This window comes from Nomascus leucogenys, chromosome 9 (assembly GCF_006542625.1).
Source record: "Nomascus leucogenys isolate Asia chromosome 9, Asia_NLE_v1, whole genome shotgun sequence".
Taxonomy (NCBI): domain Eukaryota; kingdom Metazoa; phylum Chordata; class Mammalia; order Primates; family Hylobatidae; genus Nomascus; species Nomascus leucogenys.
The window spans coordinates 84,220,059-84,244,079 of NC_044389.1; the positions used below are offsets into that span (position 1 = coordinate 84,220,059).

The 24,021-nt window shown below is 34.8% G+C and overlaps 1 protein-coding gene across 2 annotated transcripts in view; it reads left to right on the forward strand.

Annotated features, from left to right (window-relative positions):
* BANK1 (B cell scaffold protein with ankyrin repeats 1) overlaps positions 1 to 24,021 on the forward strand; it is a 286,645-nt gene that overhangs the window by 63,400 nt on the left and 199,224 nt on the right. For both annotated transcript variants that reach the window (XM_003257482.2, XM_030819171.1), the window contains exons 4-5: positions 5,626 to 5,764; positions 13,224 to 13,363. In XM_003257482.2, coding sequence (XP_003257530.2) covers positions 5,626 to 5,764; positions 13,224 to 13,363 — 279 coding nt within the window. The remainder of the gene's footprint in view (positions 1 to 5,625; positions 5,765 to 13,223; positions 13,364 to 24,021) is intronic.

Below are 24,021 nucleotides of genomic sequence, written 5' to 3' on the forward strand. Positions count from 1 at the left end.
TACTGCCTTAAGGAAATGATAGTTGAGGCTTCCCTATCATCCTAAAAAGTCTAGACATTTTACCATACTACCTCAGTCAGTCACCAGGTCTTCCTTAAGATGTGCCTGATTCACACCCAGTATCTTCAAACCCTGTTAATTTCTCTTTTTAGTTTTGTGTTTCCAGCATGCTAACACTGGGTTGACTATGAGTTCTTTATAGTTGCGTAATTTTCATTCTCTCTGATGAAAAGGGAGGTAGTTTAAATTTTTCCTGCTGCTGCCTCTTGCTGTGGAATTGCTGAGGTCTATGGACCTGCGTCCTAGAGAAATTCTCTTCTTTGTGCCCTCATCTGCTCTGCAGCATTAACTTTAGTCTATCGTTAATTAAGGCAGTGGGTGCTGTTGCTACTGCCTGTGACCCTTGGAGCTTGAGAATATTGATTCCTCTGCCTTGTCACTCTTCCTAGCACTGCTCTTTTCCACAGATTTGGATTTCCTAGACCTTGAAAATTTTGTGCCACTTCTCAAACAGCAGAAAAATATTTTGCTTTATTTCTTTAGCTTTTTTTCCCCATGCACTAGTGAAGATATCCCTCCATTGTCCTATTTATGTAAGTTAACTATCTGTGTCTTTGAGAAATACCTAGGTGAATTTTAGCAGTTCCAATCTGTTTCTTAATTTGACCTCTTCTTTTACTTTCTATAAGACTGGCACACTTTTCCTATTTTAGTATTATTTTGGACTTTTCTTTGTTTATGGGCCAAGACATTTGTTTCTCTAGCATATTCCTCTTGATTTTTTTGTGTGGGTCAATTGACCATGAAAGATGTGAGTTCTAGGTCTCCCAAATGCATCCACTGTTCAAACGAATCTCTTCCAATTTTATCTCCCTGATGAAAAATCCAACTGTGAGGTACTCTCCCATTGGAATTACAACAAAACCAGAACTTGACCTGATCCATTTTTTAGTAACTTCTCTTACCTGTGCAGTCCATTACTCCGGCAAACACCCTCAAAGAAGTGGCTCTCCACTGCAGGTGATTTTGACCCTCTCTACCCAGGGGATATTTGGCAAAGCTTGCAGACATTTTTGATTGTCATAACTAGGGGGTTGCTGCTAGCATTTAGTGGGTAGAACTCTGAAAGCTGCTAAACTTCCTGTAATGCACACAACAGCTCCCACAACAGTGACACATTTGGTCCAAAAATATCAACAGTGTCAAGGTTAAATCTTATTTTTGTGATCCCTAGTCACAGATTCAGAAATGACTTCTATATTTTCTCAGCAGTAGCTCCATCCTAAAGAACAATTAGGAGTGAGCTTATTTTCTTTATCTCTTTTTTTCTTTAAACCCAGATCTTTAAATATATCATTTTCTCTTCCTTTTGGTAGAATCTGCCCACTGTAATCTCAACTTTCCTTCTCCCCAAATCTCTTACTTCCTTTAGTATAATCAACCCTAATTCTTTTATTTTTATTTTATTTTCCCACTGCTGCTATCCTGATGTTAAGATAGAGACATTTGAAAAACCAGTTGAGTCACTTATTGATTTCTTGAGAAAAGTTAATTCTGAAAGTCATCGTGCAACCACAAAAGACCTTTCAAGTGGCTTTATCAGCATTTGGATCTATATTAATTTTATTGAATGTTTTTAAACTCAGAATCCTACCACATACCATATTCCCTAATAAAAGTCTTTATTTTATATGACCTGTTCATTGACACACTTCTAAGGCTAAAACCCTAATATGAGTCTTCAAGCCCTTGGACAGACCATGGATTATGTAATAAACAAATATAGAGATAAATTGAGATGACATGAAAGAATGTGACTCTTAAAGGCCATAAGAATCTCATAGATTACCTTTTTACCAGTTCATCCCTTGACTCTGAATACAATTTAAAACAGTGTACAAAAGCTAACAGCACTACCCACTTACTTCTGATACCAAATCACAAACTAGTCCTTGGTAACCAACCTTAACTTAAAGCCCAATCCTGTGATTTAATTGGAAAATACAGTAAAAGCAGCAAAAGATGATTGTGTGCATTAATGCCTGAAATGTCTGTATTGTGAAGTGATGCCTTCTCAGAGGTGAAGTTTTGCAGTGACCAAAAGATGTCTCTTTCTTTTAAGTAGGTGGTTATCAAAAACTAAGCTACATACAGGGACTACTAGGGGAGTTTTAATACACACAAAATAATGCCTCAGAGATTCGGATATAAATGCAACATTGCAGACCAAATTTCACCTTTTTTGTTAGGTCTCAAGGCTTATGACCAATGTAGCCAAGCTTTAAAGTTTGGAAGTGATGATTGTCATAACCCTTTGTTTCCCTGAATGCTCTGACCTAAATAAGGGATTCACAGAGGAGTCAGAAAGATTAGGAGCAAAACAATAGCTTCATAAGTGGTAAAACTAATTTATGACCATTTGAGGATCCTAATATTTTCTCCATTGAATTAAATTAACTCATGTAATTAAGAGCCAGTGCTTACTCCCGTGAGTAGAGGAAGCTTTGAGTGCTGAGAGAGGTATGGAACAGAGCTGAGCATGCTCAATTTAAAAATGTCATATTTTTACAGAATTCATCTTAATTTAAATATATATATACAGAATGTTTTTATGTGAATAATTTTTGAAAGGTGCTACAATAATATAAGAAAATAAAAACACCTTTAGGACGTTTAACATCTAGCTAGAAAAGCAAGACACGGACATGAAAAACTAATCAGGAGTAGAGAGCATGACTCTTAGAAACAGTCAAATGATGGTTATGGATATGCAGTGCTCTAGTGTTCCTTTGAAAGTTCTAAAACTCCTTGTGAGCTGAAGTTGCAGAAGGATTTTGTGGAGCTGGTGAGACCTGAGTTGGACATTGTTGGAGAGGATAAATATAGGGATATAGAAGGAGAAAAGGAATTAAATATCATGTCAACATTATGTTCAAGCAGGCCCGGCTGCCTAGTTTATAGTGAAAAATGAAAATACAAAGTACCATGTTCAAATTATTATAATGTCAAGGTAATTACAGCAGAATAGTAAACCAAATACAGGGCATTTTATGTGTGGGGCCCTGTGTGACGGTAAGGTCATGGGCACATGAAGCTGACCATGGGTACAAATGAAGATGTGAGTGCCTCATTTGGGGTGGTCAGCGTGTTTGTCTTTTGTTTAGAACAGTTCTCTGGAAATGGTTGAAAGGTGGAGTCCTGCCTTTCTTTTTTTATTATTTTTTTAAAATTTTTTTCGACACAGAGACTTGCTGTGTCACCCAGGCTGGAGTGCAGTGATGTGATCTCCGCTCACTGCAACTTCTGCCTCCCGGGCTCAAGCAATTTTCTTGCCTCAGCTTCCTGAGGAGCTGGGATTACAGGCATGCACCACCATGCCCGGGTAATTTTCGTGTCTTTAGTAGAGACGGGGTTTCACCATGTTGGCCAAGCTGGTCTTGAACTCCTGACCTCAGGTGATCCACCTGCCTCAACCGCCAAAAGTGCTGGGATTACAGGCATGAGCCACTATGCCTGGCCCTGAGTGGGGAATCTCATGTGTCAGAAGCAGCCATGAGTTGGGAGTCGGTTGGGTGGATAAAACACTGGGAGAGTGCATGTGTACTGGCCAAATATGGAAAGCCATAAGTCAAAGTTAAACAAGGAATGATGCACATACAGAAAAGATATTTGAACTTTAAAGCAGAGGATCTTGACTAACTGAGCCCAAGTGAAATGGAAAGACATTATTTGGCTCTTAAAGATTTGAGGTAAGGGGGCAGATACGAGAAACAAAAGGAAAACAAAAGAACTGTACTAGAAGCGAAGCCCTGTGAGGAGGAGGGTGCAGATGTGAGGAACAGGAGGGCTTACACTCCCGCTTTTCTGACATGTTGCATGTGTGGGGCAAGAGCAACAAGTGGAATAGTGAGAGTTCATTTGAAATAGGATCCTTTCCCGATGAGCATTGTAAATTCTGAGGAGAAATTTAGTTCAAAATACCCTGTGGAAAAATATTTAGGAGTGTTAGGCTCTGGTGGAAAATGCCTGAAGTAGATTTTTGTGTGAGCTGAAATGATTCTATAACATCAACATAATTAGGAACTCTTTGGGATAAAGCATAAAGATGTAAGTTTTATTGGTGAGTAATTTATACTTAGGGGCATTTAAGAGAATCTTGAAATTAGTAACTTTTTGATAAACATGATTTTATAAGAGCATAAAATGGGATCCCTGTTTTTTTTTTTTTTTTTTTTTTTTTTTTTTTGAGACGGAGTCTTGCTCTTTCACCCTGGCTGGAGTGCAGTGGCGCGATCTCGGCTCACTGCAAGCTCCGCCTCCCAGGTTCACGCCATTCTCCTGCCTCAGCCTCTCCGAGTAGCTGGGACTACAGGCGCCCGCCACCACGCCCGGCTAATTTTTTTGTATTTTTAGTAGAGACGGGGTTTCACCGTGGTCTCGATCTCCTGACCTCGTGATCCACCCGCCTCGGCCTCCCAAAGTGCTGGGATTACAAGCGTGAGCCACCGCGCCTGGCCGTTTTTTTTTTAAGTATGGAATTGAAACTTATTATTACTTGAAGAAAGCTTTTGAAAGGTGATATCTAAGATAATCATAAAAAGAATGTTTTATTTTAGTTTTTTCATGGGGTTCGACAGCATGATATAAGGATTAGTGTGGATTTGGAAATTAAATATTTCTGATTAGTCTTCACAATGTAATTCTGTATATTAGTTGTCCTTTTCCTAAAAGAGAAAAAGAAATAGCCTTATCCATTTATTTTGGTGTGCATATGTGTGTGTTTGTCTTTCTGTATGTCTTTGTGTTTATCTGTTTCAGTTAGGATTAGAGGAAATATATTTATATAAAAAGTGCTGAGTATAATTTCTAGTATAAAATAGATAATAAATGTTTATGCCTTTCTTTTCTCTGTATTAACCCCAATCTTTCATTCCTAGTATTTTTTCTCAATATTTTTTCACAAAGAGTTATTCAATAACCTTTTTCACCTTATAGATTTGGCCTCTCCATCTTAATTAAATCTAGAAACTTTAGATTTATAACCTTTAGTCAACTCAAAAACCATGGCAGACACTTATCATAAATAAAGAGTGGCCAACAAACTTCTACTACGTAAAATATAAAACTATTGGACTTCTTAAAAGAAAAGTCATTATATTTAAATTGTAAGAGATCTTAAACTTTTTCAATTCTATCATTTATAGATAAAGGAACCAGGTTATATAAAGAACTAAAAAAGGGATTTGGAAAAATGATTTGGTTAACAGCTGAATTATAGTATTCTGCTGGTCTGTGAAATGATGCTTATACCCTGGTACGGAGAGCCATATTCAGGAAGAGGCAAGAAGAAAAGGAAGAGGCTATATTCACACCGTTTCTTTAAGCTGCAAAATATGGCATTAGAGGGAAAAAAAGAGCATACAATAAAAAGAAATTTGATACTATTTAAAATGTAGTGAGAATCACATTTATGTATTTTATTTCTGGATACAGTTGAAAATACAAACACCATAGAAGACTTATTCAATAATAGTGTATTACCTTAATTATAAAGAAATGTAATGGGTTCTTTGGTTAATGTAAACTTTTTCAAATGCTTAAATGGGTTACATTTTCATCTTACAGAATCCTGGTGAAATATTCATAATTTTGAGAGATGAAGTAATTGGTGACACTGTAGAGGTTGAATTTACATCAAGTAATAAGCACATTAGAACACAGCCAGCCCTTTGGAATAAGAAAGTCTGGTGCATGAAAGCTTTAGGTAAGAATGTTTATGATTTAATAAGTATAAAACATCATCCTGAGTTCCTTCCAATAAATTTATGATAAATGGTTTCACTTCCTTACAAAAACTAATATTGTTCTGCAGGTGTTTCCTGTGTTTAGTTTTCACATACCCAAGGTTGTTATTATTAATCTGGATTTGCAAAAGTAAGAACATGTAAATTATGAGAAATTAGTTTGTATACTGTGTAATGAAATGACATCCAGTAACATCATACATTTTTAAATATGTCAGTAGAGAGCATTTTAATATATGGCAACTACTAAACATATAACTAAAATTGTTTGCTTTGTTGTGACATTTGGATTAGCAATTTATTTTGAGTTTTATTAATAAACTCTATTTTTTTCCTTTTCTTTCTTTTTTTCCCCCAAGTCTCTGGTATATTTTTGTTGCTCTGAAAAGCATTTTTTCCCATTATTTTATCAGTATGGTGCAATTTGTACATATAATCTTCTCATCTTTTCCTCATCTCACTTACAAAGCTAATCATTTGATTATCCAGCTTTGCTTATAGCATGATAAATTGTATCAGATTTAAAATTCCAGATGGAGTAACCATACTTTCAACAATAATTCTATTAAAATCAAAATCTAATATTAATCTAATACTAATTTCTGGATATTTTAATATAAATGTAAAACTGCTTGGTTTTTACATTTATGATGTCTTTTCATGATTAGAGAATAAAATCATCTTATTAAACCTCATAAATGTGAACTTTATAAAATATTTTGAAATAAAACAACGCTCAATCTTGTTATAAATTTGGAAATGTGGCAAAAATATTTTAAATTAAAGATCATGTTAAACACATTTTGAACATTTTTTCCTTTTAAAATATAGTGATTATGCAGTCTATTTACAAAGGATTTACAGACTTCTGTTTGTGTGGAAGGCATGTGTATGAATTTCCTTGCACAGCTTAGACTGAAGTTGGATTATAAGAAGGAAAAACTCCCTACTAAACGTTTATAAACATTTCAGACACTGCTTTCTGTCATGCATAAGCATGTGTAGAAGTGAAATGAGAAAAACTCTGTCTCTTTCCTTTTCTCTCTTTCTTGTCTCAATGCCCCCTACTTCATTATGTCACATTCTTAAGTGGTTTAATGAATAAAATTTTCTAACTAATTAGTTTCAGAATTTAAATTTAGTTAGACTAAAGTCACTATAGAAACATCAATATTGCAAATTAAGAAGCACTTAAATAATATTTCCCGAATTGCAGATCAAGATGTCAAATATAATTATTCACATTACTTAAGAATTTTTGCTCAGTATACCTACTGGGTGAGAGCAGTATAAAGAATAAAACATGTCAAAGTTCAAATTAATTATAAGAAAAGCAGAAAATGAATATGCCATGCTTTCCAAGGTATACCAAGACATAATATTGTCTCTGTGATTAAACAACAAATCTGTAATAAATAAATAAACCACTATTTACCAACTATCATAATTAAACTTATTTAAATATTCGTTTTAACTGTTGTATTCTTTAAATTGATGAGAAATTTTCTCCCAAAATGTTGGCTGCTTTGTAGCAATACTCAAGATGGTTACCTGAACCTGTTTGGTTGGATGGAAAATGCCTCAGCAAAAATGGGCCCAGAGCCTTATTTTCTCTGCTTCATGTCACTGTATTTTGAAATGTTTTGAACCCTACTAAGAATAACTAGTAAGAACTACTCCTTTACATCATGACCCAGTACATATGCACAGATATATAAGGAAAACAAAGGTTTTACAAGTAATATTTAGATGAATGGTTTTAGCCCCAACAGTAAAGAGCCCATTTTTACAAGAAAAAGCTGAACAACTACAAAACCGACCACGTTTCTTGAACCCATTAGAGAACTAAAGTTGCAAGGTGTTAGTTGCAGGTGTGATAACTTTCCTCACCATCATAAGGGTCACAGCTGTCACTCCTATAATAAAAAACAGATTAACAAGAGAAAAGCATAACAAATTTATTTAATCAAAGATTTATGGGAGCCTTCAGAAATGAAGACCCAAGGACCCAGGGGAAACTGATTTACTTAAAAAAAAAAAAAAAAAAAAAAAAAAAAAAAAAAAAAAAAAAAAAAAAAAAAAAAAAAAAAAAAAAAAAAAAAAAAAAAAAAAAAAAAAAAAAAAAAAAAAAAAAAAAAAAAAACGTCCATTTTATGCTTAGGTTCAACGAAGAATAAACAGCCATGTAGAACGGTGATTGAACAAAAGAATATGAACTAGTGGTAACAGGCTTGAGGGGAGGAGGACCAAGTAAGGCCTGTCTGTTCAGATTTTTGTTGGCTTCTCTATGTGATATTCTTTCCTCCCAGGTATGGAGCAGGCTTTCTCTGAAATGAGGATCTTTAAGGGAGAAGAGAGAAGGGAGACCTTTTTTGGTTTTGTGGTTTTCTTTGGGAAAGAGGAGCTCTAGTTTCTATGACCTGCCTTGGGGAAGAGGAATTCTGGCTTCTATGACTTGATCGGGGCAGGAAGAAGGGTGGGAGACAGGAGGATGGAAGGTCAGAAAGACCCTACTTCTGAGGCCCTTAAGTCTTCTTTAGTTCAAAGTATGCAGCACATCAACACGTCATACTTTGGGGTATTGTCTTCTGAGCTCTGACAAGGGCAATCCACTATTCCAAAAGCTGGAGAAAACGATGAACTAAGAGAGTGTCATTTGAAATCTGCTTACCTAGAGCAGAAGCCACTGGAGCCACAAACTAGTAGGAGCACTTAAGTGTTAATTTTGATGAATGTCTGAAAGCTGAGTATGGATTAGTTTGAGAGTGAGAAACTCCTGGGGGTAATAGTTTTAGGACGTCCCCACACTTTTGTAGGATTTACCTCCATGAATCCCACCAGATTTTTACAATGAAGATCTGAGAAAGAGCCTATGGAACCTCTGGTGGGGTCTGAGGAAGAATAATCATGGTGAAATACTCCCAGCATGTTCTCCATAGCACAGGCCTACTCTCCAGAAGAAAACACTTCACCAGAGCCTCATTCCAGCTGGGAAAGGACATCATCTCACTGTGGCTCCCTCTGGCCTTCCTGTCTCACTTAAAGGGGATTAGGGGAAGGTATGCTACAGCAAAAACACTTGTAAAGTCACAACGAAGAGTCACTGAAAGACTAAGACTTAATCATAAGAATGTAGAATGCTTTCCTTCCCTACCACCTTATGGTTACCACAACAGGATTCCAGCATAATGACAGTGGATTACTGTTTAAAAAAGCAAACAACCAACCAAAAAAACCCAGCAAGATTCAGACTATCTCTTGGTAAAGTACTTAGAAAAATACATAATCAAAAAGAGAGACAGAAACAAGAATGCTAGAGGAATTTAAAGCCGCTAGCACTGATAGCTACAACAAGCATTAAATACAGTCCAACTCCTAAACAGATTCCTATAAATTCTTTCACTACAGGACTATTTACCTTACATCTAGTCATAAACCAAACATTGCAAGGCATTCCTAAAGACAAGATAAAACACAATTTAAAGAGACAAAGCATGCATCAGCCTAGAATTAGATATGACACATATAATGAAATTTTCAGTGAGGGATTTTAAATATGATTAAGATATGAAGGGATCTTATGGAAAATGTATGAAAGAATATATTGATTGTATAAAAAGAGATAAACTTTGAGAAAGAATCAACAAGAAATTCTAGAAATCAAAACCACCGTATCAAAAATTAAAAAGTAACTTTAATAGGTTTACTAGTAGAGTTGACAAAGGTCAGAAAAGAATCATTGAATTTGAAGACAGGTCAATGAAAACTTCCCAAACTTAAATGGTAAAGAGAAAAAGTTTTTTTGTCTGTTTGTTTTTTAAAGAAAGGACAAAACATCTAAGAAATGTGGGACAATTTCAAAAGGTCAAACATACATGTAATTGGAATACAAGAAGAATGACAAAATGAAGCACGATAAATATTCACATATTAATGACAGACATCAAAATACAGATATAGGAAGCTCAAGTAACACGAAGAAAGATAAATATAAAATATTGACACCTATTGATATTACATTCGAACTGTAGAAAACTGAAAACAAGAGAGAAAATCTTGTCAGAAGCCAGAGAAAATGAATACCTTACCTGTGGAGAAATGAGTATAAGAATTATATTGAATTTCTCTTCAGAAACCACACAAGCAAGAAAATAGTGGAGTAAAATATTTTAAGTATTGTGAAAAAGAGGAACCCACCAATCTAAAATTCTATATTCAGTGAAATTATCCTGAATATAGAATGAAGGAGAAATAAGGACTTTTTCAAACAGAAAAATGAAGGAGTTCATTACCAGCAGACCTGCCCTGCAAGAAATTTTAAAAGAAGTTCTTTGGGAAAGAAGGGAAATAATGTAGGTCAGAAACTTAGATCTACATAAAGAAAGAGCATCAGAGAATAAATGAATGAAGGTAAAAACAAAATCTTTCATTTTTCTTATTTTTAATTGATTTGAAAGGTAAATGTGTGTCTGAAGTAAACACTATCAATGTGTTGGGTGATTACAGCATATGGATAAGTGAAGTAATGACAGCAATGTCATAAGGGACAGGAGGGACTTAGGTTTGTTAAAAATGTAGATTTCAGACTCTAGGACAATTACTAAAATTTTTTTTAAAAGCTATAAATGTGCCATGCACATGTACCCTAAAACTTAAAGTATAATAAAAAATAAAATAAAATAATTAAAATAAATAAATAAATAAATAAATAAATAAAAGCTATAAATGGTAGGCTAAGAAGAGAGAAAATGGAGTCCTATAAAATTCTCAAATAATTTTGAGAGAGAGCAGAAAAGGTTGGGGTAGAGAGGGGAAACAAATAAAAATGTAGGGAATAATAAAAATTACAAGTATGATAGATACAACCCAACCACGTTACTGAAGCCAAGTAATCACTACTTAAGTCTAGTGAATAGTCTAAGAACGCCAATTAAAAGACAGAGATTGCCAGAATGGATAACAAGCAAGACCCAGTAATATGTTGTCTATAAAAAACTCAATTTAAATATTAAGACACGGGTAAATCAAAAATGAAAAGTGAAAGGGTTGGAGCAAGGTAGGTTGGAGGTTGGTGCAAAAGTAATTGCGGTTTTGCAAATGGCATTGAAAGTAATGTAATGAAATTGAAATACAAGAAGAATGAGAAAATGAAGCACAAGAAATATTCGAATATTAATGACAGAGATCATAACACAGATACACCAACCTAATACCATGCTAACACTAATCAGAGTAGAGCTGGAAAGTTGTACTGATTTCAGAGAAAGAAGATTTTAGAAAAAGAAAAGTTATCATGAATGAACAGAAGCGTTATATAATGATAAAGATATATTCTCCAAGAAAACAGAAAACTCCTAAACATGTATGCACTTAACAACAGAGTGTCAAAATATGTAAAGCAAAAGCTGCTAGAATTGAAAAGAGCAATAGACAAGTCCACTATTATATAAGATTTTTGATATCCTTGCTTGGTTTGGAGATCTTGACCTATATTTGTGTGTACTTACAGGGTTAGGTGTTGCTTGACTACTTTCGTCTAGATGGTAAACAACAACATTTAATTTTACTCTCTTCTATTTGAGTCCTTACATTAATTGGATTTTATTTTTACTGAGAAGCTGTAAAATACAGTCATCATAGTGAACCAAAATTAAAGTACAATAATGTTCAAGCAGAACAGGGTACTGCTCATGTAAAGGTCAGTTCAATAATATATTACTGAGGAGGCCTCCCAACCGGATGAATCTATAAGGCATTCTCTCTGACATACAGTTGAGAGCCGTAATTAGGTATTGATTTAATAACTGCCATTTAACAAATATGAGAATGTATACAGAAAACACAATCCTTTAAAAGGCGTCTCATTGGAGGATTACTCTAAAATCGACATCATTATCAGTAGATCCACCAGCAAAATTTTGAGTTAACTAAGGATTCAATATATAAGAAATAAATCAGTTCAGTTTCATGTTAGATTAAAAAAAAAAGAATATTTATCTACTCTGTATCAAAAAACTACCAAGCAAATCTCACCATATACCTCTCATGATTCATTACCGATTTTCTTTCAAAAGGTTAACTGCCTGTGGTAAAACTCCTAATCTCTTTTGTGATAAACAAAATTAATATCTTATTTCAAAATAATTTTTATGACTTATCATAACATTTAAATTTAAATTTATCTTTATAAAATCTACTGAAATTGATTTCATTTGACTCCAATAACTCCAGAACCCCCATTACCATATGCATACTGCTGTAGCTGATGAGATGTGCTTTAAAATTTTCTTTTTTATTTGTTGTAATTTCTCTTACATTCTCTACTGGATGGATACTTCTTTGGGAAGAGAGAGCTCCTATTTTTCTACATACATCTTTATAATACAGGCGAGGTGTCTACTCAAGAAATATGAGAGGAAGAAATTTCAGCTCCTTGACCTAGTTAAGCTTAAGATTGCTTTTGTTGCATTTAAATTTCCCTCAGCAATATTATAAGAAGTCTTTTAACAGCTTCATGAGATAAAGTGAAATTAATACTTAAACCTTAAAAACTTTTAAATATTCAAAGCTCTTATATTTAATGACTTATTCCTAACCCTAGATATTTGAGTGACAGTTTTCTGGGAGAATTTGGGAAATATCTCAATGACAGATTAAAAGCACTTAAAATTTGTTCCACAGATGAATTTTAAGAATTACATTTTGTTTAGTTTTCTTACACTAAATCATAATAACTCTTTTATTGAAATGATTGTTTATTGATATTCTTTCATGGAAAGTCCTAAATTCTTATATAACTTTAATTCTGCTCATATATTACAGCACAATTCACGATGTAGTGTATCATTCATTTTGAACAATTTGTTCTCAAAAAGGCTTTGGATGAATGTATGATGTAAACAGTACTTCATTATCAGGGGATTAAACCTTGCCTTTCCCAGGGTTTTTCATTGCAGTCAATTGAATACAAATTGTATCATTTAAATCAGCTGTACTCTTTCAAATTACAATTTTGAGACACTTGCCTGTAATTAAATTGTTTTCATAAGATAAATAATAAATACCTAACTTTTGATAAATGGCTATACTTTTCCAAATTCTAAAGAATTATGTAAAGATTATAGATTATTACAAAGAAAAGTTATACTAGTAAGTAAGTAGGGACAAATAATTTAATGCTTTACTTTTATTGTTATTTTAACATATGTTTTTATATTTTATTTTTAAGCAATTAAGTCTAAAATTGACATTTCATTTTGTGGTTTCCAACTGCCAAGAATTTTAAAAACAATTTTAAGTGCTAGAGATGAGTAAAAGTGTTATGAATTTTTAAAGGCTTCTTTTATATTCTCTAAAAGGTGTAATAGCATGAATATGCATTATATACTCTGCCCCTAACCCTTGTTTGTTTTTCATAAGAGTTTCCTGCTGGTTCAGTCCATGTCAATGTCTACTGTGATGGAATCGTTAAAGCCACAACCAAAATTAAGTACTACCCAACAGCAAAGGCAAAGGAATGCCTATTCAGAATGGCAGATTCAGGAGAGAGTTTGTGCCAGGTAAGTTGATCTTTCCACGAAGTTAATCATAATGTAAGCTGAAGAGCTAATGAAGGATAAGAGGATTCATGCTTTGGTATAAGTTTGAATGTGGATTGAATAAGAGTGAATTACTACCAATCAATAGGAAGGGAAGAGGCAACCTCTGTTGTGCCAAAATGCAGACAAATTACTTTGCCTAGGTCAAAAAAATCCAGATAATGTCAATGGAAAACAGCTTATTCATTACAAGGTAGCCATTGTGATGGGCTCATTTTAAAACTGTTACAAGCAGATAAAGGGAGAGCAATTAGAAAGAACTCCTCAGAAATGAATTCCTTCTTTATTCAGACCTGCATAACACAAAGTAAAATGAAAGTCAAATCATCTGTCTCATGCTTTGAGATTAAGGAGTTAGACAAACCAAAATATCACCAAAAAGGGAACGTGTGGTGTCAATCTAGAAACTGTTACTTTCATGTGGACACTTCTAAGCTCAGTATATGTTTTTCTTAGTTTCATTTATCATTGTTATCTGATTGTGAAAATTATTTTTTGTTTGTGATGTTTATTAGGAATATGTGCTTATTCCATCAAATTTTCAGAGTGAAATGCCATTTCTGTTTATAACAACTTGATAACTAGAATTATAACTTTGCTTAATTGCCTCAGTTTTTTGTGTGGGTGAGAGGTAGAAGAGGGTAGAGAAAGGAAGTCGAAGTATCTTCAAATTTACCATAAAATTTACCATAAAAACCTATCTTCAAATTTACCATAAAAACCTATAAGGTTTTTAGCAAAACTATCAATGATAATGTAGCTGACAAGTTGTCATGAAGCTTTATGTGTTTAAACTAGTTTAGAATTGGAGGATTTGTTATTTCATGTGACACGTTTTTCTATTAGAGTTTTATTTTTGTATTATATGAACGACATGTTTTAGAACAACAGAAAAGGTAAACATTAAGACAGGTAGTGAAATAACATTTGTCAAACTGGAGAGTCTGAGGACATTTGACAAAATGTCTATATTGTAATTCCAAACCAAGTAGAAAAGTAATAGCTTAAAAAACAGACTGTTTCATTTTCTTGTGACAAGTCCACCTTATCCTCTATTTAAAAATTATTATAACAAAAAATCATAACAAAAATTTATCATAACAAAAAAGATTAATGAAGATAATATATTGCATTGTGACTATCCAGTCAGTGTAGAAGTAAAGTAGTCCCCAAACATATTTTCTGTTGGTCTTTCTGTTGTGGGTGGGGATCTTTGAATATAGTAAAAATTAAATGTAATTTATGACTCCTGGACAATTGGTCAGGATGCTATAAATATGCAAGTCATGATTTCTTTTACAGCTTGAAGTGAAAACAAAAAGTGAGTTTGCTAGTTTTTAGATAAGTAGAAAAATGCTGTTTCATTTTTACCCTCTGTATTAGAAATGAGGGGAAAGAAAGGGTCATGGATTTTCTCAAGGATTTTTCTCTACCACCAAGCTCTGGCGGCCTGTAGAAGGGAGGATGTTGGGAAGGCACAGGATGGTTCAGGTTTTACCATCAGGAGAGAGCCATTTTAAGTCAGAGGTCTGAGTAATGATAGACAGAATTACTCTAACCTAGTGGCAGCAAACCATGGCATAGCAAGGAGAGACATTAAGAGATTGTTTACTTTATGTAATTTAAGGCAGGTTTAGAGGTTTTGCAACTGTCATGAGGGCACCTAGAAGTATTGTGGGATTAGATAAAACAAAATCTGAGACTGGGATCTCCGACCAGATCAAGCTGTACTGTAACAGGGGATAGAAGGAAAGGCTGCACTTCAGTCAGTCTCCCAAACATCTTGGACTAAGTATGACATGGGGTTTGTCTAAATCTTCTGGCATCTGGACCACACAGGGTATCTGTGAACTCACTGAGAAGGTGAAAAGCACTTTGTACCCTTGAGGAAGCAACTGCAGAGGCATTGCCGTGGTGTATTTTAGATTTGTTTGACCTCGAAGGAGTTGTCCTAGCCCACACTGTGTTTCTCCTTCAGGTCATTTGGTTTTCCTTTCTATATTTGCCTTTGCTCCCACATAGATTATATATATTTAACAAATTTTGTGATCGAGCATGGTAACCCACGCCTGTAATCTCAGTACTTTGGGAGTTTGAGGCAGGTGGATCACTTGAGGCCAGGAGTTCAAGACCAGCATGGCTGACAATGGCAAAACCCCATCTCTAATAAAAATACAAAAATTAGCCGAGCATGGTGATGTATACCTGTAATCCCATCTACTCAGGTGCCTGAGGCAAGAGAATCGCTTGAACCCGGGAGGGAGAGGTTGCAATGAGCTGAGATCACACCACAGCACTCCAGCCTGGGTGACAGAATAAGTCTCTGTCTCAAAAAATAAAGACAAAAAAAAAAAAAAGTAAAGTAAAAAGAAAAAAAAAAAGCCAGCATTTTGTGGAAAGCTGTACATTTCTTTTCCAGGTTAGAACATTTCAGTAATTGTTTCTTTCATGGGCTACTCTGCCATTTTATTAAGAAATGTGAATATTTTGCCCGTGGTTCACTCTGAACATCTGTATTGAAAACACAATGTACATTGTAATTTTATTTAGCATAGTTACTGTTTATATGTCAGAATATATGCCAGAAGATTTGAATTTTTAAAATAACCTACCTACTTAGCTGAAATGGTATACTGTAAGAACTTTCCTGAGTTTTCTAGTAAATTTTAATGGCAGATGTGATTTCAGTAATCCTAAAAATTAGTAGTAAGATCTTTCTCATGAGCAATTAAAAGTTATTGGGCATGTAATAACATGAACATTATGTGAATTTGAGGAAAGAATTACTAACGAGAAATCTATGGGGTTTATGTTTTAGCAATTGTTGAGTTTGTAATAAGAGACCTTGTATTATCATTTAAAAGAAACTGCGCATATAGCAAAATGAGCATTCTGTGAATTTGAGAAAAGAAATAATAATGAGAAATCTGGGTTTCTAATTTAATTTTTAATTATGTCTATTAGGTTTTAGAACACTAATCTGAATAGTTTAATTATCCATCTGCTTCTTTAATCATTTCATCTTTGTTGGATAAACACTGAATCCCAGAACATAGCCTCATAAAGGTGAAACTTCCAGAACATCACTTAAAACAGTGAATATAAGAGAGATTCAAATGAAAGAAATCCAAAGCCCAGTTTGGGATGATAATTAGAATTGAAGTGCTAGTGTTAGAAATACTGGTAACTCCTATTGAACTAAGGTAATTAAAACCTTTGAGACTTTCATCGTATTTACAAAAATGTCTTGGGGAAATAATAAAGTTAACTTTGTAACTAGATAACCATTATAAAAGCAAAATAACATGGAAAGGCTAAAAGAACACAGTAACTATTAATTTAAGTAGTAGGATCCTTTTCAGTAAAAGATTTTTGAAATTACACCAAATAATTCTTCTTAGTTATATTGCTTATTAGTAAAAAGGTATCTTTGTTTTGCACATATTTATCCTTTTGCATATTTTACTTTACACATATTGAAATATTCTTTTCATCTTCATGTCAGGTACACTTCTGCTTTTATTAAATTGCATGTATTATTCAATCTTTGACTTGCTCCCTGCAAAAATATTTGATACAATGTAAAGCCAGATGGGTTTTGAATTAGGAAAGGTACGGACTTAGGGAACTCTCATCGTGAGGAACTTCTCCCTGTGCTTCTGTTAATAGTTCCCTGAAAGGTTAATTTCTTCATTGAATTAAAGCTTAGATGTTAGCAGTTGTATCCCTTAATGAATTCTTCAGGAGATTCTTCCCATCGAGAGATAGTGGGAAGTCTCCTGCCTTTCAAAAATGCTTTTAGGTCCCTATCTTTCTCAAAAGGTTAATGGAAACCTTTTCTCTTCACCAGCTCCTATTGATAAGAGTTACAAATGCATCTAGTCTCTAAGCTTTACCATACATCAGTGTTATCTAAGATACTTCCTTGCTACAAACTTTCAGTGGCTTACTGGATAAGAAGGTTCAAACTTCTTTGAATGTCACACAGACTGCAGGTTCCCAAGTGTTTTCCAGAATCAACTCCTTTCACAGGAGCATCTTTTCCATGTCTTATTAACTCTATGATTGCTATGTTCTAGCCACTCTTTTAGAGCATATTGGGCTCTTTCTTCAGCCCTCTCCGTTCTTTAATGCATGAACGCTGTGTTTTTCATGTTTGCATGCCCAGTATCTTTCACACAACTAGTTCCTGATACAAGGGGGCAACTAATATTTGTTGCTTAAAAAGTGGGGAAAACACAAGCAGTTGCTTTTTACAGGGCTAATTGAATAGATAAGTGAAAACTTATAGAACAAGCATTTAAATAAAGATAGAAAGTGAGAGGAAGGGGTGGAGCAAATTGGCAGAATAGAAGGCTCTACCAATTGTCCCCCCCTGCAAGGATTTATCAACTATCTATACAAGAAAACCACCTTCATAAGAACAAAAAATCAGGTGAGCACTTAAAGAATCTGGTTTAACGTTATATCACTGAAAGAGGCACTGAAGAGGTAGGAAAAAAAACAATCTTAAGTCAACAATGCCAACCTTCACTGATCCTCTGGGAGCAGGTGTGGTGCAGAGACTGTTTCTGTGTGCTGGGGAGAGGGAGAGCACAGCCATTGTGAGGCATTGAACCTTGAGCTGCCCTATTATAACAGAAAATAAAACAGGACAAAACTCAGCTGACATTCACTGTATTAATCCATTCTCACACTGCTATAAAGAACTGCCTGATACTGGATAATTTATAAAGAAAAGAGGTTTAATTGACTCACAGTTCCTTGTGGCGGGAGAGGCCTCAGGAAACTTACAATCATGGTGGAAGATGAAGGGGAAGCAAAGTACATTTTACATTTTTACATGTTGGCAGGAGGTGGTTGGGGGGATTGCCACACATTTTTAAACCATCAGATCTCATTAGAACTCACTCACTATCATGGGAACAGCATGTAGGAGAAACCACCCACATGATCCAATCACCTCCCACCAGGGTCCCTCCCTAGATACATGGGGATTACAATTCAAGATAAGATTTGGGTGGGGACACAGAGCTAAACCTTATAACCCACTTGTGGAGAGAGCATGCAAACCAGCCCTAGCCAGAGAATTATTGATTCCAGCACTCTGAAGTTGAGTTCCTGCAAGCCTTTCCACTACTGGCTAAAGTGGTCTGTGGCACAAAATAAACTCGAAAGGCAATCTAGGCCAAAAGGATTGCAACTCCTAGGCAAGTCCTAGTGCTCAACTGTGCCCAGAGACAGTGGACTTGGGGGCACACAACCCAGTGAAACACAAGCTGGAGTGGCTAAAGGAGTGGCGGTATCACCCCTCTCCTAACCCCAGACTCAACAGCTTATGGCTCCAGAAGAGACCCCTTCCCTCTGCTTTAGGAGAGGAATGGAAGAGTGGGGAGGACTTTGTATGGCATATAGGATACCAGCTCAGCTGCAACAGGATAGGAAACTGGTCAGAATAGGGAACCCATTGCCTTGAAGGAAAGGATCCAGTCCTGGCAGCATTCATCACCTGCTAACTGAAGAGCCCTTGGCCCTGAATAAACAGCAGTGATATCCAGGTACTACATCAAGGGCCTTGGGTGAGCCTCTGAGACTTGCTGGCTTCAGGTGAGACTCATCACATTCCCAGCTGTAGTGGGAAGACTTTCTATGCTTGAGAAAAGTGGAGGGAAAAGTAAAGGGAACCTTGTCTATCCCCAGGTCCAGGTGGCACAGAACAGAGGGAGGCTTTGTTTGGGCCAAAGTAAGGGAAGAGAATAAGAGTCTCTGCCTGGTAATTCAGAGAATTCTTCCAGTTCTTGTCCAAGACCATCAAGGCAGTACCTCTATGAGTCTGGAAGAACTACAATGTTACTAGGCTTAGGGTGCCCCCTAAAACAGATACGGCTTAGATCACAACACACAAGTCTTTTTAAAATCTGGAAACCCTTCCCAAGAAGGATGGATACAAACAAGCCCAGACAGAGAAGGCTACAATAAATACCTAACTCTTCAATGCCCAGACATAGGCAAACATCTATAAATATCAAGACCCTCTAGGAAAATATGACCTCACCAAATGAACTAAATAAGGCACCAGGGACTAATCATGAAGAAACATAGATATGTGACCTTTCAAAGAACTCAAAATAGCTGTTTTGAGGAAACTCAAAGAAATTCAAGGAATACAGGGAGGGAGTTAAGAATTCTGTCAGAGAAATTTAATAAATAGGTTCAAATAATGAAAAAGAGTAAGGAGAAATTCTGGAGCTGAAAAATGAAGTTGGCATAATGAAGAATGCCTCAGAGTCTTTTAATAGCAGAATTGGTAATGCAGAAGAAAGAACTAGTGAGCTTGAAGACAGGCTATTTGAAAATATGCAGTCAGAGGAGAAAAAGAAAAAAAAATGAAACCATCAAGCACATTTATGGGATTTGGAAAATAGTCCCAAATGGGCAAATCTAAGGGTTAGTGGCTTTAAGGAGGAGGTAAGAAAGATACAGGGGTAGAAAGTTTATTCAAAGGGGTAATAACAGAGAATTTCCCAACCTAGAGAAAGATATCAATGTCCAAACATGAGAAAGTTATAGAACAGCAATCAGATTTAACCCAAAGAAGACTACCTCAAGGCATTTAATTCACAAACTCCCAAAGGTTAAAGATGAGTCCTTCAATCAGAAAGAAAGGATGTTTGTGAGTAATAAGAAAGCATCTGAAGGTACAAAACTTACTAGTAATAGTAAGTACATAGAGAAACACAGAGAACTGTAACACTGTAAGTGTGGTGTGAAAACTACTCTTATTTCAATTAGAAAGACGAAGCAATGAACCAATCAAAAATATTAACTACAACAACTTTTTAAGGCATAGTCTAATAAGATATAAATAGAAGCAACAAAAAGTTTAAAAGCAGGGGATGAACTTAAGGTGTAGATTCTGTATTAGTTTTACTTTTGCTTGTATGTTTGTTAGTGTTAAATTATTATCAGCTTTAAATAATGGGGTATAAAATAATATTTGCTTTGGGAGGCAGAGGTGGGCAGATCACTATAGGTCAGGAGTTTGAGTCTAGCCTGGCCATCATGGTGAAACTCCATCTCTACTAAAAATACAAAAACTAGCCAGGCATGGTGGCGGGTGCCTATAATCCCAGCTACTTGGGAGGCTGAGGTAGGAGACTTGCTTGAACCCAGGAGGCAGAGATTGCAGTGAGCCAAAACTGCGCCACTGCACTCCAGCCTGGGAGACCAAGCAAGACTCTGTCTCTAAGTAAATAAATAAAATAGTACTTTCAATCCTCATGGTTACCTCAAACCAGAATAAATACAATGGGCACACAAAACAAATACAAAACAAGAAACTAAATTATATCACAGAGGAAATTACTTTCACTAAAAGGAAGAGAGACAAAAAGGAAGAAGGGCAAAAAGGCCACAAAACAACCAAAAAAACCAAGTATCAAAATAGCAGGATTAAGTCCTTACTTATCAGTAAAAACATTAAATGTAAATGGACTAAACTCTTCAATCAAAAGACAGAGTGGCTGAATGGATTAAAAACAAACAAACAAAAAGACTTAGTGATCTGTTGACTACAAGAAATGCACTCAATCTATAAAGACACACATCCACATTGACTGAAAATGAAAGGATGAAAAAAGATATCCCATGCCAATGGAAACCAAAACAGAGCAGGGGTAGTTATACTGATAACAGAGAAAATAGATTTCAAGACAAAAACTGTGAAAAGAGACAGAAAAGGTCAGTGTATAATGATAAAGGATTCAATTCGGTAACAGTATATGACAATTTTAAATATATATTTACCCAACACTGGAGCAACCAGATGTAAAATCAAATATTACTAGAGCTAAGGAGAGAAATAGGTCTCAATATAATAATAGCTTGAGACTCCAACACCTCAATTTCAGCATTGGACAGATATTCCACACAGAAAATGAACAAAGAAACATTGGACTTAATCTGCACTATACCAAATGGACTTAATAAATATTTACAGAACATTTCATTCAAGAGCTGTAGAATACACATTCTTTTCCTCAGCACATGATCATTCTCAAAAATAGACCATATGTTAGGTCACAAAACAAATCTTAGAGCAGTCAAAAATTTGAAATAGTATCAAACATTTTCTCTGACCACAATGGAGTAAAAATAGAAATCAATAACAAGAGGAAATTTGAAAACTATACAAATGCATGGAAATTAAACAATATGCTTTTGAATGGCCAGTGGATCAATAAGGACATTAAGAAGGAAACTGAAAAATGTGTTGAAACAAATGATGTGGCAGTACAACATACCAAAATCTATGGGATACAGCAAAAGCAGTACTAAGAGGGAAGTTTATATCTCTAAGTGCCTATGTCAAGTAAAAAGAAAAGAAAAACGTTAAATAAACAATGTGCCAATACATCGTAAAGAACTAGAAAAGCAAGAACAAACCAAACCCAAAATTAGTAGAAGAAAAGAAATAATAAACATCAGAGCAGAAATAAATGAAAATGGAAATGAAGAAAACAATACAAAAGATCAATGAAACAAAAAGTTTTCTTTTGAGAAGTTAAACAAAATTGACAAACCTTTAGCAAAACTAGCTAACAGTAAAGAGAGAAGATACTAATAAATAAAATCAGAGGTGAAAAATGAGACATTACAAGCAATACCTAGAAATTCAAAGGATCATTAGTGGCTACTGTGAGCAACTATATACCAATAAAGTGGAAAATCTAGAAGAAATGCACAAAGTCCTAGGCACATACAAACTACCAAGATTGAACCATGAAGAAAACCAAAACCTTAGCAGACCAATAACAAGTAACTAAATTGAAGCCTAAAAAGTCTCAGTAAAGAAAAGCTTGTGACTCAATGGCTTCACAGCTGAATTATACCAAACACTTAAAGAAGGTTGAATACTAATCCTAATCAAACTGTTCTGAAAAATAGAGGAGGAAGGAACACTTCGAAAAACTAATTCTGTGAGCCATGTATTACCCTAATCCAGACAAACACACATCAAAAAAAAAAGAAAACTACAGGCCAATATCTTTGATGAATATTGATTCAAAAATCCTCAACAAAATACTAGCAAACTGAATTCAGCAATACATTAGAAAGATCATTCATCATGACTAAATGGGATTTATTCTTGGGATGCAAGGATGGTTCAAAATATGCAAATAAACCGATGTGATACATCATATCAACAGAATGAAGGACAAAAACCATATGATCATTTCAATTGATGCTGAAAAAGTATTTGGTAAATTCAACATCCTTTCATGGTAAAGACCCTCCAAAAACTGGGGATAGAAGGAACATACCTTGACATAGAAAAGCCATGTATGACAAACCTACAGCTACTATCATACTGAATGGGTAAAAACTCAAATACTTTTCTCTAAGATCTGGAAGATGACAAAGATGCCCACTTTCACCATTGTTATTCAACATAGTACCGAAAGTCCTAGCTAGAGCAATAAGAGAAAAGAAATAAAGGGCATCCAAACTGGAAAGGAAGAAGTCAAATTATCCTTGTTTGCAGATGAAATAATCTTATATTTGGAAAAAACTGAAGACTTCACCAAAAACTATTAGAACTGATAAACAAATTCAGTAAAGTTGCAGGATATAAAATCAGCATACAAAAAACAATGATATTTCTGTATGCCAACAGTGAACAATCTGAACAAGAAATAAAAAATAGTCCCATTTACTGTAGCCACAAATAAAATTAAGTACCTAGGAATTAACCAAAAAAGTGAAAGATATCTATAATTAAAACTATAAAACACTGATGAAATAAAATGAAGAGATGAAAAAATAAAAAGATAGTTCATGCTCATGGATTGGAAGAACCTATGTTGGTATGTCAATACTACACAAAGCAATCTACAGATTCAATGCAATCTCTATCAAAATACCAATCACATTCTTTACAGAAATAGAAAAAAAACTATCCTAAAGTTTATATGAAACCACAAAAGACTCAGAACAGCCAAGGCAACTCTAAGCAAAAGAAATTGGATGAATAACATTACCTAACTTCAAATATACTACAGAGCTATAGTAACAAAAACAGCATGATACTGGCATTAAAACAGGTACATAGACCAAAGCAACAGAATAGAGAACTCATAAACAAATCCAAACACCTACAGTGAACTCATTTTCGACAAAGGTGTCAAGAACACACAGTGGGGAAAAGACACTCTGTTCAATGAATAGTGCTGGGAAAATTGCATATCAATATTAGAAGAGTGAAAGTAGACCCGTATTTCTCACTGCATACAAAAATCAAATCAAAATGGATTAGAGACTTAAATCTAAGACCTCATACTCTGAAACTACTGAAAGAAAACATTGGGACAACTCTCAAGGACATTGGTTTGGGTAAACATTTCTTGACAAATATCCGACAAGCACAGGCAACCAAAGCAAAAACGGACAAATATGATAATATTGAGTTAAAAAGTTTCTGCAAAGCAAAGGAAACAATCAACAAGGTGAAGAGACTACTCATAGAATGGGAGAAAATATTTGCAAACTACCTATCTAACAAGGGATTAATAACCAGGATATATAAGGAGCTCGAACAACTCTGGAAAAAAAATCTAGTA